Here is a 14,318-nt window from a genome sequence, read left to right on the forward strand (position 1 = left end):
AACATATTTTTTCCCATTGGCTCTAATAACTACTCAGTTCTGTTATTGTCGTGCCCCTGATGTTAAATGGTGAAATGCGCTAATAATTTTCTGTGGTGAAATGCACCCATCCAAAACAGGTAATATCCCAAAATTGAAATATCCCTAAATTTTCGTCATCGTGAACCTTCTCTATAAATATACGTTCTCTGGTTTTATGTTCTCTCCCTGGACTTCTCAACTGTTTTCTATGAGAGAGCGTATAAAAGCTGCGCATTTGTTTTAGTATATGGGAATTGCAAATTGTGGAATGGTTGTAGATAAGATTGTGTCGGAATTACAATTTAGAAGGTGTATCCATAACTGAATGTGTAAAAGACTCACCTTTAAATTTGTTGCTCCTAATAGTCAACATAGAATGAATTATCCGGCAATCTTTCCTGGCATGAATTCTTCGCACTATTTTTATATCACAACACTTTTCTTAACAAACACTTAAACAAAATGATGATTGAACGTTCAAGGTAAGGTTGTTTGTTGTTAATGCTTTTCCAACTACTTTTACACATTTTTCACTTTCTTTTCACTATTTTATACGAAATTTTGAAATTGTTGCTTTCACATATTTACAAACCGTTACTGCAATCTAAATTTGGTTCACATTGAATATTAAACTCTGTCCATACATTCACATCACTTATTTACACAAATATTCAATTTTAATCGCACTAAACTTGGTTATTTCTTTATGTTACAATTATGTCCAACTCTGATACGCACTTCTTTCTTAATGAAAGTTGTTGATGTCGGCATGACACAAATAACGGCGCGCCACTCAGTGCATTTGCCTGCATTGCCTACGGTGACGCTGAGAGTCATTCTCCCCTTCTCATATATTTTATTGCCTTTGAAATTTGTTATTTCTTTATGTTATTAATGAATTTACAATTTTGTCCAACTCTGATACGCACTTCTCTTTCTTAATGAAAGTTGTTGATGCCTGCATGACACAAATAACGGCCCGCCACTCAGTGCATTTGCCTGTTGCCTACGGTGACGCTGAAAGTCACTCACCTGTTCTCATATATTTTATTTTATATTTTATACGAAATTTTAAAAATGCTGCTTTTCACATGTCTACAATCTGCTCTGCTGCAATCTAAATTTGATCACATTGAGTATTGAACTCTGTCCATACGTTCACAGCACTTATTTACACAAAATTTCACCTTATAATCGCACTAAAATTATTTATTTCTTGTTGTTATTAATGAATTTACAATATTGTCCAACTCTGATACGTAGTTTTAAATTCCATTTAATTCTTTCACTTTCCAGTGCACAAATCAGGAAGAAATTGATACAACAGGATATACGGGATTTGCACTAATAATTTTTTTAAAATATGCCACGTTGTGATCAAAAATTGCCCAAATCCAGCCAAAACCCCCAGGTACCGAATATGTGGACCCCAGTATCTATGTATATTTTCAGCGAAAATATCATTTGTGCCTAAAATAGATACAATTGGGCCCATATAACTATTGTAAGGATTTTCGAACATCCGACTGACTTAACACAATATGATTGGTGATTGTACTTACTTAAGTACGGTACTTTAATGAAATCCAGAGAACATATTTGTGATATGTGGCATGAAGTTAATAAATAAAGTTGGGTCGATACTACCACAACTCCCATATACTGCTTACTATACAAGTATACAAATTTTCGCTTTTCTAATAAACCTTAAGCCGAATATGTCGGTCAGTGTATAAGTTGTATTATATGTATATGTGTATATAAAATTCCTTGGATTCCGATCCTCTGGTTAACGTTTCTCATCTTAAGGGACCTCCCTGGCTTTGATTCCTGCAAGTTGCAAGAGTATAAAAATGTGAATAAAATCAATAACTGTGATTTTATTTTGAATTTTTGAAGAAAAAAATCTTCAAATGGTTCTTACTTGAATGTTGAAAACATCCTTATGTTTTGAAATATATTTTTTTTATTTATGAATTGTTGTGACTTTTAACATAAATCGATAGAAAGTAGCCTATGCCCGCCCGAGGTTCCAAGCTACCTCATCACCAATTTTCAGCCAAATTGGTTCAGCCGTTCTAGAGTTATAAATATAGATATAAATTGCGAAATTGAGGGTGATTTTGCAAAAAAGGCCGGCGTTAGGACCTTCTCCAAGACTAAAGAAATACCCGTGCAAATTTTCACGTCTTTCAGTGCTGTGGTTCGGGCGTAATGCGCGGACATATGTAAGTATGTATAAAAAAAGGCATTTCATTTTTATAATGTATATGAGAAGATTATAAATGTACGTACATATGTACATATTTGTATGCTGTATAATTCTCTAAGTAAGTTTCTAAATTAATCAATTCATTCAATTTGCTAAACATCTCAATGCGAAAATCTATCGGTATGACTTTAGCTCCGGGTGGTTTATAATTCCATGTTCGGTTCGTCTTCAGTTCCCCAGACGTCCAATAGCCGAGACCCATCATAAATGCTCCTTCAATTTGTCCATTATATTGATAAGTGATAAAATCATGATTTGAATGTCTGAACAGAGAATGAAAAGTTTTTTTAAGTTTTCTGGGAGGTGTTTCACCACAGCCAGCTCTGCAGCAGAAATTTTAACATTTTGCTTGAACAGAGCAGCGCGTGGAATAAAAATTATGCTCAAAACTATATATTGCTCTAACAGACGTACATATGTATGTATGTATGTATGTTCGCTCTTTTGCTTATATTTTTATACGTTTATATGCAAACATGTGTATTCGTATGAATTCTGTTTGTGTACATATATTTATGAATACATGTACAATTGAATACATTTAAATTAAATTACTTTTTCAGAGCAATATTCGTAGTTAATGTAAAAATAAAGCCTTTTTTTATTATTTTTTGTCTTAGATGTATTCATACTTACATATTTATATAACAAACTATCATAATATTATTTAAAAATTGAAATATATTACAATAGCGATAAATGAACATTAATCGTATATTTTATCATTCAAAACTTACATACATACATACATACATATATTCACATGTATCGTGACCATATGTGTTTATGTTCGCTTTCGCGAATTCAAATCATATTATCACTTATCAATAATAACATGTGCGACCTGCTCATCTGTACATACATAAATATGTGCGTATAACATTGGTACACAAATAACGCATACACAAACCTACATACTTGTTTACATATGCGTACACATGCAAATATGTATGTCACCCCCAAAAACTACAAACATTGCTTTACAAAAACAATCGTTTGAAATGGCATCAGACATACTTATATGCGTACACATGTAAATATGTACGTATGACATTCCCACACAAATAATGCATATACAACATACATACTTATATGCGTTCACATGTGGATATGTAATCCGCAAAAATTACAAATATTGTTCTACAAAGCAACAAATGTCTGAAATAGCATCAGCGGCGTCACAAGTCAATATGGCAGCCAAATGTAGTAAATCTTACAGCAAGAACAATTTCATTCATGAACGCAAGCGCACTTTCAACAAGCAAACTCGCTTCATTCATGAAAGCGACCACCTTCAATTCTCCCCGAACAAGCCTTTGCCTACAAGCGTCTTTTCGCGACGATGGCAAAAGCTAAAAATCATAAACTGAACAACTTTCTGATGCTTCTTCACAGAAAGAAGTGAGAAAAGCGGCAACATAGCTGTTGTTTCTCTGCATATACCAAAAAGATGTGCCAAAAAATATGCAACGTTTAATTAAAAGTTTCGACAAAAAATGTCAAATAATTGAAAACACATCACATTCGTTTATTTCATGATTTGGTAAATCTTATAAAAAATATTTAGATTCTTTCAATACAAAATAAGAATTCGTAAAAATTTAAAACACACAGAAAAAATATTCTGCCTACTTAATATCTCCATCTCTCTACCTGCAAGCATGGCAATGTGCTCTGAGATCTCGACTGTTTGCTTGTGTATCACTTAGTCGTGCTCAAAGTAGACAGGTTACAGTGAAGCCTTAAAAGAAATGATTCGATTACGAAGTAAGAAATCATAAAGTCGTCAATAGAACTTGATCGCAAACAATATATTAAATAGTCAAGAGGTTTAGAGTAAAGATTAAATAGTGCTTAATTATCGATGTACTTTAACAAACAACATGTCATAGATTATATTTATACCCTGAACAGGGTATATTAAGTTTGTCACGAAGTTTCTAACACCCAGAAGGAATCGTCGGAGACCCATAAAGTTATATATAAATGATCAGTATGTCGAGCCGAGTCGATTTAACCATGTCCGTCTGTCTGTCTGTCTGTATATATACGAACTAGTCCCTCAGTTTTTAAGATATCGTTTTGAAAATTTGCAAACGTCATTTTCTCTTCAAGAAGCTGCGCATTTGTCGAAACGGCCGATATCGGACCACTATAACATATAGCTGCCATATAAACTGAATGATCGGAATCAAATGCTTGTATGGAAAACTTTCACATTTGACAAGATACATATATTCACGAAATTTGGTATATATTATTTTCTAAGGCAACAATGTAATCTCCGCAGAAATTGTTCAGATCGGTTAACTATAGCATATAGCTGCCATACAAACTGAACGATCGGAATCAAGTTCTTGTGTGGATAACTTTCACATTTGACAAGATATATTCACGAAATTTGGTACGTATTATTTTCTAAGGCAACAATGTAATCTCCGCAGAAATTGTTCAGATCGGTTAACTATAGCATATAGCTGCCATACAAACTGAACGTTCGGAACCAAGTTCTTGTATGGACAACTTTCACATTTGACAATGTTTCTTCACGAAATTTGGTATAGATCATTTTCTACGGCAACAGTGTAATCTCCGAGGAAACTGTTCAGATCGGCTCACTAGAGCTATAGCAGCCATACAAACCGAGCGATCGGAATCAAGGACTTGTATGGAAAACTTTTGCATTTGACGTGGTAACTTCACGAAATTTGACATGGATTACCGCTTGAGGTAATAATATAATCTAATAAAATTGTTCCGATCGGATAGCTTCCATACAAACTGAACACATAGTTACTAAAAGAAATGCACCTGTGAAGGGTATATTAGCTTCGGTGCAGCCGAAGTTAACGTTTTTTCTTGTTAGTTTGATGTGCTTTAAAAGCGTATTTTTTAGTTTTTAAACTACATTTATACTTTTTGTTATTATAATTTAAAATGCGGATGTTAACGGATATTACCGCATATATTTTCTCTTGACTAAATTCACTTATAAGGTTATAAAAATTGTAGGCGTGTGTTTTGCGTATGGTTAATTCATATAACAACAGTCTTTGTATTTATTTATAGTTTTGTTTCTTATTTCCAACAGTGACAATCCTACTCAAAAATATTTCTGATAGAATTCTTTAAACCTGTAGTGTTTGAATGATTCCATTTGAAAGTTATACTTTTGCTTTCCCCCACTGGCGTTTCAATGAAATTAGTACTCATTAGTCTATATTATATTACCTTTAATTAGACATGGTCAAGTTAAGGGAAAAAATCATATTTACATATTTACTTAGCATTAGTTAAGTGAATTAAGCAGTCATTAATCAATTTGCCCTTTGTGAGTAATGTACGTTTCATACAAAGATGCATCTTTGCTGCGTCTCTTTAGCCGAGAGCAAGTTACTACTAGAGTGCCCGAGAGTAAACACATTGCTATAGAGAGAATTATTGATAATGCTGATAATGTAGTCGTTTTCATACATGTTTGATTTCCTTGAGGCTCCAACCGACGAGAATGTGGGTAAAACCCATTCCCATCGGACTCACCTTCCTGGAGTACACGCAACGATTGAAACAGATTCAAATTCTCCGATAACGAAGCAGGCTGTTTATCTGAGTTTGATATAGTCATTATATCAACTTCTAAGCTATTTCCGGAATTTTGTGATGAATTTGTTTTCTCTACTTCAGACGCAGTTGAGTCTAATACAGATTGTAAATCGAGTGTTGTTGAATTTGATATATCTCGTTTGGCTACAGTTTTCGAATTGCGCCAGTGACATGGCTGACTCTAGAAAATTTTAAATATACATTTTCGTCAGATATCATAGAAAAATCTATTTAAAAAAAGCAGTTTTCAGTTCAGTTCTTACCGGACATCGGCCGTGACACATTCGTACATCACATTCTATATATAGTGCTGGCGAGCCTGTAAAGCGAAAAGTTTTCATATATGCATATACTTGGGTTTCGAAAATTCCCGAATCAGACCAAGAGCCTCGAAATCTGGAAATTAGCTTATCATCCACAGGACAACCGTATTCATCAATAAGCTGAATCTTTTTGTTAGCACCGTTATGTGCATAACAATCGTTTACAACAATATCGAAACCATCTATAAATATTTGTTATAATTATTCTGTTATTGTGTGTTTGAATACGTGCTCTAATAAAGTATGTAAATATTAATCACTCAAACCGTATTTGCTGCGCATGTAAATTATCAATGTTAGGGGGTCGCCAACTCGCACAGGTCCAGTGACACGTGGTCCTCCAATCCCGTATCCATTTTGTATTTCCATATAACACTCTGGTGGACTTAAAGTAAATACAACGGGGTTGCCGGTCGCTACTCTATTTAAGAAAAAATTAAAATATCTCTTTACCCTATACGAAAACTTATTATTTTGTTTTAAAACTTACTCGACGTCTAAAAATGGAAAGGTCACTGTTTTCCAAAAGTCGTAGCCATATTCGCAGGTGACTTTAAAGTGTTCATCATATTCTTCTTCTATGAGTGGATTGTATTGTACTGTCACAGTATTCCACATAAAGTTCTGTGACAAAACCAAATTTGAGAATATAAATATACATATGTATGTTTATTTTTTAATATCATTACAGTTGGATTTTTCCTTTTTTCTTCATGAAGCGCATTTTTTCCTAAAGTTCCACAGCGATTCAACTGAATGAAAAACTCGTAATAATCCCGACCAGAACCATTTATATACATGCAGTCGGGATCATATGCATAACCAGCTGAATATATTAATCCATTAAAGGTAGCATTAAATCCAATCCGAATTTTCATGTAATCATCCTGACACTCCGCTTCAATGTCTGTCTCAAATAACTTAAGATAGACCATGCACATGAACATAAAAATTATTAGGGAAAACTTACGGTGTACTCGAGTATTGTTATAAAGGAAATTTTTGTTGTAGTCACGTTCCCAGTAATCACTTGGCCACTTATCTGACTCATAGGACAAATTATGGTAGTCGTCTCCGCCATCATTTGAACTCGAGCTCATTCCAGCGGATTCGAATCCTGACAGTCCTAGATGTGGGCGGTTTATCCGATAAGGAATATGTCCTGATGAGTCTGGAATGTGGTCCTACATTAAAAAGAATGATTGTAAAAATATACATATGTAACAGTACAGTCACAAATTCACTGACTACTTCTTGACGGAGTTTTCCTCGTGTTGCAATATCTCCCGTTCGATTTAAATTCTCTTTGGTTATTTTCTAAATTTACAACAAATAATTAAATAAGAAATTGTGAAACTCTTTTGTACATAATTTTAAATACTTTATGTTTTATCTCCGCAGCGGAGCCAGCACGCTTTGTAAGTTTAACCGGTGTGGGAGCTGTTGCATTTGGCTTACTAATGTAAGATTTGGATGACAATGCCACAAGTAACTGCTTCGAACGGTCTCCATTTTTTTCGCCGTCCTTGTAGCTATGATTATCAACTCTTATTGTAGGTTTCGGAATGGTTGGATTTCTTATTATTTTATTGCTTCGATTTATAACGGAGGCGGATATACTTGTGTCGTCAGCTGTATTCTCCGTAGATGACTCAATTGTTACTGCTGTCAAGAGTGATGACTAAGTAAAAACAATAAACACATTACATTTACTCATATAATGAATGTTAGTTTATATTGCACTCTTAACAACTGCAAGTTATTATTTTATTTGATATTATGGTTACATGATGTCAACAAAATTAAGAGACCTCTATCTTATCACCATGTGCGTGTTACGTATAAATTATGTACATACATACATATGTAAGATTTTTCATTATTCATTCCACATAAATTCTGGTATGTTATTTACATGCACACACCACAGTGTAATGTTTTGCATTGAATACATAAGCAGATGCATTATTACATAGTACAGAACGACAATACGCATTATACATAGTAGTAAAAGCTATAAATTATTCCACTCCATTGTTAGCGGTAGCAGTAGCAGTCGCTACTCATCGAATGAAACTAGTTTTAAGAAACTTAAAGATGCTACTACAGTTGGTGGTACTTGCTTATATTTGTATTATACATAGACTAAATGAATGAAATCTGCACAGTGGAATATGTATTAAAGTTATTAGTTAAATCTGCATAATATCATAGTAAGGGTTAAACTAGCATTCTTATCGATATGCTCCTATATCACACACATACATATACAGATCTTCTCTCAAATTTAATTGCTAATATTTTAAATGTCAATAATGCATATCAAATCATATACATACATGAATGAAACATGAAAACTGGTTAGGAAAAGTACCAGTCTATTAAGAAAGAGAGTTTAGTTACTTTGTACATTGATTTGAATTAATTTGAAGTAGTTGATTTCACACCATATTATACTTGTGGTATATGCAGATTTTTCATGATAAATTAAGTGTGTACAGTTTAGCTTGGTTAAAATTAACTCTGCAACGAATATTTTTTACAGCGGTTTTATTAGTATGTTTGTATGTATTTTTGTAATTTTTTTCGGTGGCACTTAAACTGAATAGCACTGACAAAGGAATCGGATAGGCAGGGCAAGAAGCAACAAAAAAACTATGCAGCTGAAAGCATCAAATGACATCATTTGATTAACAAATTTACTCTAACTCAGCTTTAAAGAAAGTGAAAACACAACGTGTGGGTAAATAACAAATATGACTTAAAAAACAAAGAAAATATTAAAGCACTTCAAACGAAAAAATTAAAAATAATTCTTAATACAAACTATATATAAACTGACAGTAATATCTCACACTTTTTTCACATTAATAAAAGTATTTTTCAGTCAATATTACTGTTAGTTTATATGAATAAGAATTATTTTTCACTATTTAATTTATATTATTAGTGCTTTAAAAGCGTGTTCTTAGCTTTTTTTGTACTATATGTATTTATTTGTTTGATTTTTAAAGACCATCCTTTTCAATTCACTTCACAAATGTCTTTACTAAAATTGGTTTAAAATTACAAGACAATGTTGCTTCGTTAGGGAGTGGTCACGCGAACTTCTAGCTTCTTTGTCAAACTGTGATACATACTTAACTGGGTTTGACTGTGTATAACAAATACATTTATCTGCGCGTACATGTACGCAGATACATAAGTACTCCATGCTTTCCGTCCACGATTCAACAAGTAAACAGAAGATGCTATTCTTGATAAGTGAAGAAGTGCAATCGATATGGTATGCGCAATACTACTTCCGTTAATTGAAGATTGGCTAACCTCCGATACAGTTGGAGAAAATGAGTTGCTAAACTACCGTAGCCACTCTCGTAGTTGTACTGATGCACATACTTACATACATATGTATGTATGTACGTATCTAACACTTTTTAACCTACAGAAAACGACGCAGGAATGTATGTATGAATTCAATTTCAAGACAAATAGAAAGTTGGATAAGGAAGTATAACTTGCTAGATTGACTACTGCGGAAGAATTCATAACCTCCGTTACACTAAGAAAATCAGAGTATAATGTAAACATACATTACTAATTATCACGTACCATAGAACATCAAAATAAACACGCATATGTATATATGTACATATGTATATGTACAAATATTCACAATTGATGTAACATAGAAATGTGAATTTAAAAGGAAACGTAAATGCAAAATGTTCTTTTAATACTCTATATTATTATTAAAAATCATCTTACGTTCATTATGGGTAGTAGAAGAGAGACCACATAAATGCATTTTAATCTTTGACATATTGAAAAACATAACATTCTGTTTCAAGTATCTCGTATCTTCGTTGATGGAACTGCAATGAAATTTTAATGTGTTAATTTAAGAAATTTTCAAATCAAAGAACCATTTCTGTGTGCACTTACTTATATACGAGTATGATATACGATATATTATATTATTTTATAAACTATATTTAATTAATATTTCGATGATTTAAAGTTTGGCAAAAAACTTTAGCTTACATATGAATCTATGTGTGTATGTACTTTAAAATAAATCGAACCATCGATTTTTTTAATTAATTTTATTTTGATATACATACATACATATGTACGTATTTTATTTATTTTGATATACATATTTCTTATTTCACACAATGAACAAAATGATTATACATTTTTACTTGGGGCTCACTAGGGAAGCAGGGCTGTCATTATAAAAACGCTGCATATTGAACGTTTGGATAAAATAACCTCAAAGCAAGACTGCCTCCAGCACCTTAACCAGAGTATTGCTATGGAAATGTTAACAATAATTACTGTGAGGCTTAATTTTTATACTCTTGCAACATTATCTTATCACTGTAAAAGTTGATCAAATCCGTTTGATTCTTTCCCTTTCCAGTATACAAATCAAGAAGAAATTAATATAACGGGATAAAATAGGTTTAATCACTTCTTTAGCTGGTTTTAAATTGTAGTAAAAACTACAAACGTTTTATTTAACGTCTTCCAAACCGGTAAACTATTTATAAGCTTTTTTACAAAACTTTAGCTAGAAGTAATCGAAATAATTCTTGTACATACGAAACTGATCATCAAAAGAGTGATGGAAATGTGGACGATATTATACCTTACTTTTTCGTCTAATTGCGATGATTTGATCAAAAGTAAAATAAAAAGTGAAATATAAATTAGCTACGAACTAGACTGACTATTGACTTAACTTATTATGAATAATGAAGCATTTAGAATATAGAATGGCCTTGTGGAAGTGAACGCAAAAATTTTTTGGAAATTAAAATGATTAACATTTGTGTAGTAGAATGATTACAAATTATTACTAATAGGATGAATATACTTCTATTATTATATTATTTCATTTAATTTCATACTCAATTACTGATAATTATTTTACTTTTTACAGGATATATTTTAAAAACAGTTCAAATTCGATCTGTATTAGTATGGTCTTAAATTAACCGATTCTGAAGAAAATAATTTGAAAACATATTTTCACGTTTCTTTGAGATCTACAATTTGGCAGTATTGGCTACATATATATATATATGGTTATAAAACATAACTTTTAATGCCACATTTCACAGTAGATTTTTACAGAAAGCTCAAAATTTTTCACATCCAATCTTTAAAGGTAGGTACATTTATTAAGTTTAATAGAGGTGGACGATTGAGAATCAAATTATACCTTGACACCCTGGCTAAGTAATTTCATTATTCATTTTCAAAAGTTTTATTTGAACTCAAGAAAAATATACAGACTTATTAACGGTATACCACACCTATTACGTATGTATGTATCTTATATACTTAGCGTGAATGGCAAAGAAACTTGCTATTAAAACTAACTAGCTTTCAAGTTTCCTGACCTTGAGTTAAGTAACATTTCTTCATGGTCTAATGATCATGGTTTGTAGTGCCTCACAACCGCAGAACATAAACCGTTAATATCACTGTTGCGTGTTTCAATAATTTTGCTGATGAACTATTTACAGTTTAAAAATGTTTTAAATTTACCAGTATTACGTTTTATAGTTCTAAGAAGGAACTTTTGAAAATTTGTAAAGATTTGCAAAGCATGCAAATAAATTTGGGGTTTAATAAGTTATTTTGAGTAATCTTAAATGATTCTATAAGAATGCGGATAAAAATTATTTATAATAGCAAATGAATTTACAATAAAATATTTATTATTTACAAATAAAGGCGAAAACGTTACTCCCGATTTAAAAATTCAATGGATTTTTCTTGTGGTCAATTTTGAAAATGATTGGTACAAATATTTGTCAATGGAAAAGAGAATGAATCCATTTGTCATGATAATAATAACAACGATATTTATTTCTTGAGTTGTTAACACATGCTTACATTAGAAATATATATTTTTATATATAATTTGTTTTGAGTTTTAACATAATTGAGATATAAACTATTCTATATTTTAAGTTTGATCAAACTGAACACAGCGTGCTAAAACGGATTTAGTAGTTTGTTTATCGCGGACCAAGACGTGACAGGTAATATATACATATATATTCAACACCTTAATATTATAAACCTTCATTTTAATTTTGATTCGAGAATTCTTTCCGATCACTCGGTACAAAAGAAATACTTTAACCAAAATAAAATTACTGTTTTGAGGCCAAGTTTCACTTTGATATACAATCTTTGAAACTTATTTCTTAATCAATTCAAATTAACATACTAGTATACATATATAAATCACCGAGTAACACAGCATACCCTGGAATTTTATTTATCAATTTGACAAGATTCCGTTTAGTTTAACACTAATACACTACTCAAATTATTTTTTATACATAAATCGAATATGTTTGAGATTTTTTTTTGGATATTTTAAAATTTATTTATTTTTAGTTTTAATGCACTCTCAGTGTGAAGTTACGCTTTGCTGCTTTTTCATTCCTTTGCCTATAGACGTTAATATTCACACTATTTCACTCTTGAACACTCTAACATAATAACTTTTATATTATGACGTTTAAGCAGAAAATCACTCAATTGGAATAAACAACAATTGAACACAAAATTATAACAAAATCCTCCGTTTTTATTGCATATAAAATTTATGTTACATAATATACTGCCTTATATATGCACATTTACTACTCACAAAAAACTGTGTACCTTTTGCCTGCCGCTTTGTATTAAAGAGCGAATACAAAAATGTTTTGTTTCCGTTTAAGTACTGCAAAGGTGTGAAGCGAAGCGAAAAACACGCAGATTTTTATAAGATCATGTACCGGGAGCTACAAAGGTAATGGAAGTATTGGAAGGGGCAAATTGGAAGCTACAATAAGAGTATTATCTAAAAGGCAACGAATGTAATAAAAAAATACGATGGGAAGATACTAACAAATTAAAAAGAAGCTCGAAGAGAATAAATCAATACTCATGCTGGGAATGTAACACCAGTAATGCTTGTTAGTAGTTTTCAACTTCTGGATTCCAGCTTTAAACAGATATGCATAGAATAAATGCAAGGAGGAAAGGGGAGTTATGAAGACAATACCTTAATCTCAAAACATGTTGCAACAGAGAAAATAATAGTTTTGTTCAACTAACGGTGTTGTAACACTAAAAACTTACCGAGATAGATATGTATATGTAGATAGATCAGGTTGACAAGACGAAGGGAAATATTGGTCCGATTCAACCCATTTTTGACATACAAACATAAAACCATTATAAGAGAAAATTTCTCCCTTAATTTCAGTTTTATATACCGACATTTTTGACCAAAAGTCAACTAAATGTACTGAAGTCCAAATATTCAGTACCTAAGGACTTGAACAGTTTTGATTTGAACAATTTTTGGTCATAAAGTGGCAAACACAAAATTCATTTCATTTTGTCCATTTTCATGTTATAGGTAGCAGTGCTTGTAATATTCGTACTGAGCGAATTTGGTTGATGTAGCTTTTGTAGCTTAGGAGATATGTACTTTAAACTTATTAGAGGGCGGGGCTACGCCCACTTTTTAATAATTTTTTTCTCACAAGTGCCGCTGTCTATTGCAATTCCCTGTGCAAATATGAGTTTTGTATCTTAATTTAGTGCTTAGTTATGGCACTTTATAGGTGTTCGGCTAATGGTGATTTGTGGGCGTGGCAGTGGTCCGATTACGTCCATCTACGAACTCGAACTATTTTTGTACTAAGAAACCTGCATACTAAGTTTCATCAAGATATATCATTTTTTACTAAAGTTACAGCTTTTTTAATTTTTTTCTCGCCGTTGATCCTTTCAAATAACGAAGGTGAACTGAACACCTGAAAATATTCCCCGCTTTGACGTTTGAAAATTGCGGGAGTATAAAATGTTCGGTTACACCCGAATTTTATTTTATGTGTTGTTTTTTTTGACGGTTTTACTCTACAAGTTTGTATATACCTACCTAATATGTAAATGAGTGTAATTTGATACTAGATGCTAATTGAAACATTGGACAATAATTTTCAATGTGGAAACTTTATTGATTTAAAATGTAATCGGCTTCTTAGGGCTGTACAGGGAAAAGATATAGAAGGAAA

The 14,318-nt window shown here is 32.0% G+C and overlaps 1 protein-coding gene across 3 annotated transcripts; it reads right to left on the reverse strand.

Annotated features, from left to right (window-relative positions):
* Positions 1–5,505: 5,505 nt before the first annotated feature.
* Positions 5,506–13,004, reverse strand: LOC126762263 (uncharacterized). Of its 3 annotated transcripts, none has more exons than XM_050478878.1 (10): positions 12,913–13,004; positions 9,988–10,094; positions 7,601–7,900; positions 7,468–7,536; positions 7,190–7,403; positions 6,909–7,126; positions 6,710–6,843; positions 6,486–6,640; positions 6,160–6,401; positions 5,506–6,077 (listed from the first exon to the last, which is right to left on the reverse strand). In XM_050478878.1, the coding sequence occupies exons 2-10, from the start codon at positions 10,057–10,059 to the stop codon at positions 5,607–5,609; spliced, it is 1,875 nt and encodes a 624-aa protein (XP_050334835.1). In that variant the 5' UTR covers positions 10,060–10,094; positions 12,913–13,004; the 3' UTR covers positions 5,506–5,606. The 3 variants fall into 3 exon arrangements, with proteins under 3 accessions (XP_050334835.1, XP_050334836.1, XP_050334837.1); XM_050478879.1 differs by having other exon boundaries at positions 12,899–12,987; XM_050478880.1 differs by lacking the exon at positions 12,913–13,004 and adding an exon at positions 12,508–12,691.
* Between the last annotated feature and the right edge of the window lie 1,314 nt (positions 13,005–14,318).

This window comes from Bactrocera neohumeralis, chromosome 6, assembly GCF_024586455.1.
Source record: "Bactrocera neohumeralis isolate Rockhampton chromosome 6, APGP_CSIRO_Bneo_wtdbg2-racon-allhic-juicebox.fasta_v2, whole genome shotgun sequence".
NCBI lineage: Eukaryota > Metazoa > Arthropoda > Insecta > Diptera > Tephritidae > Bactrocera > Bactrocera neohumeralis.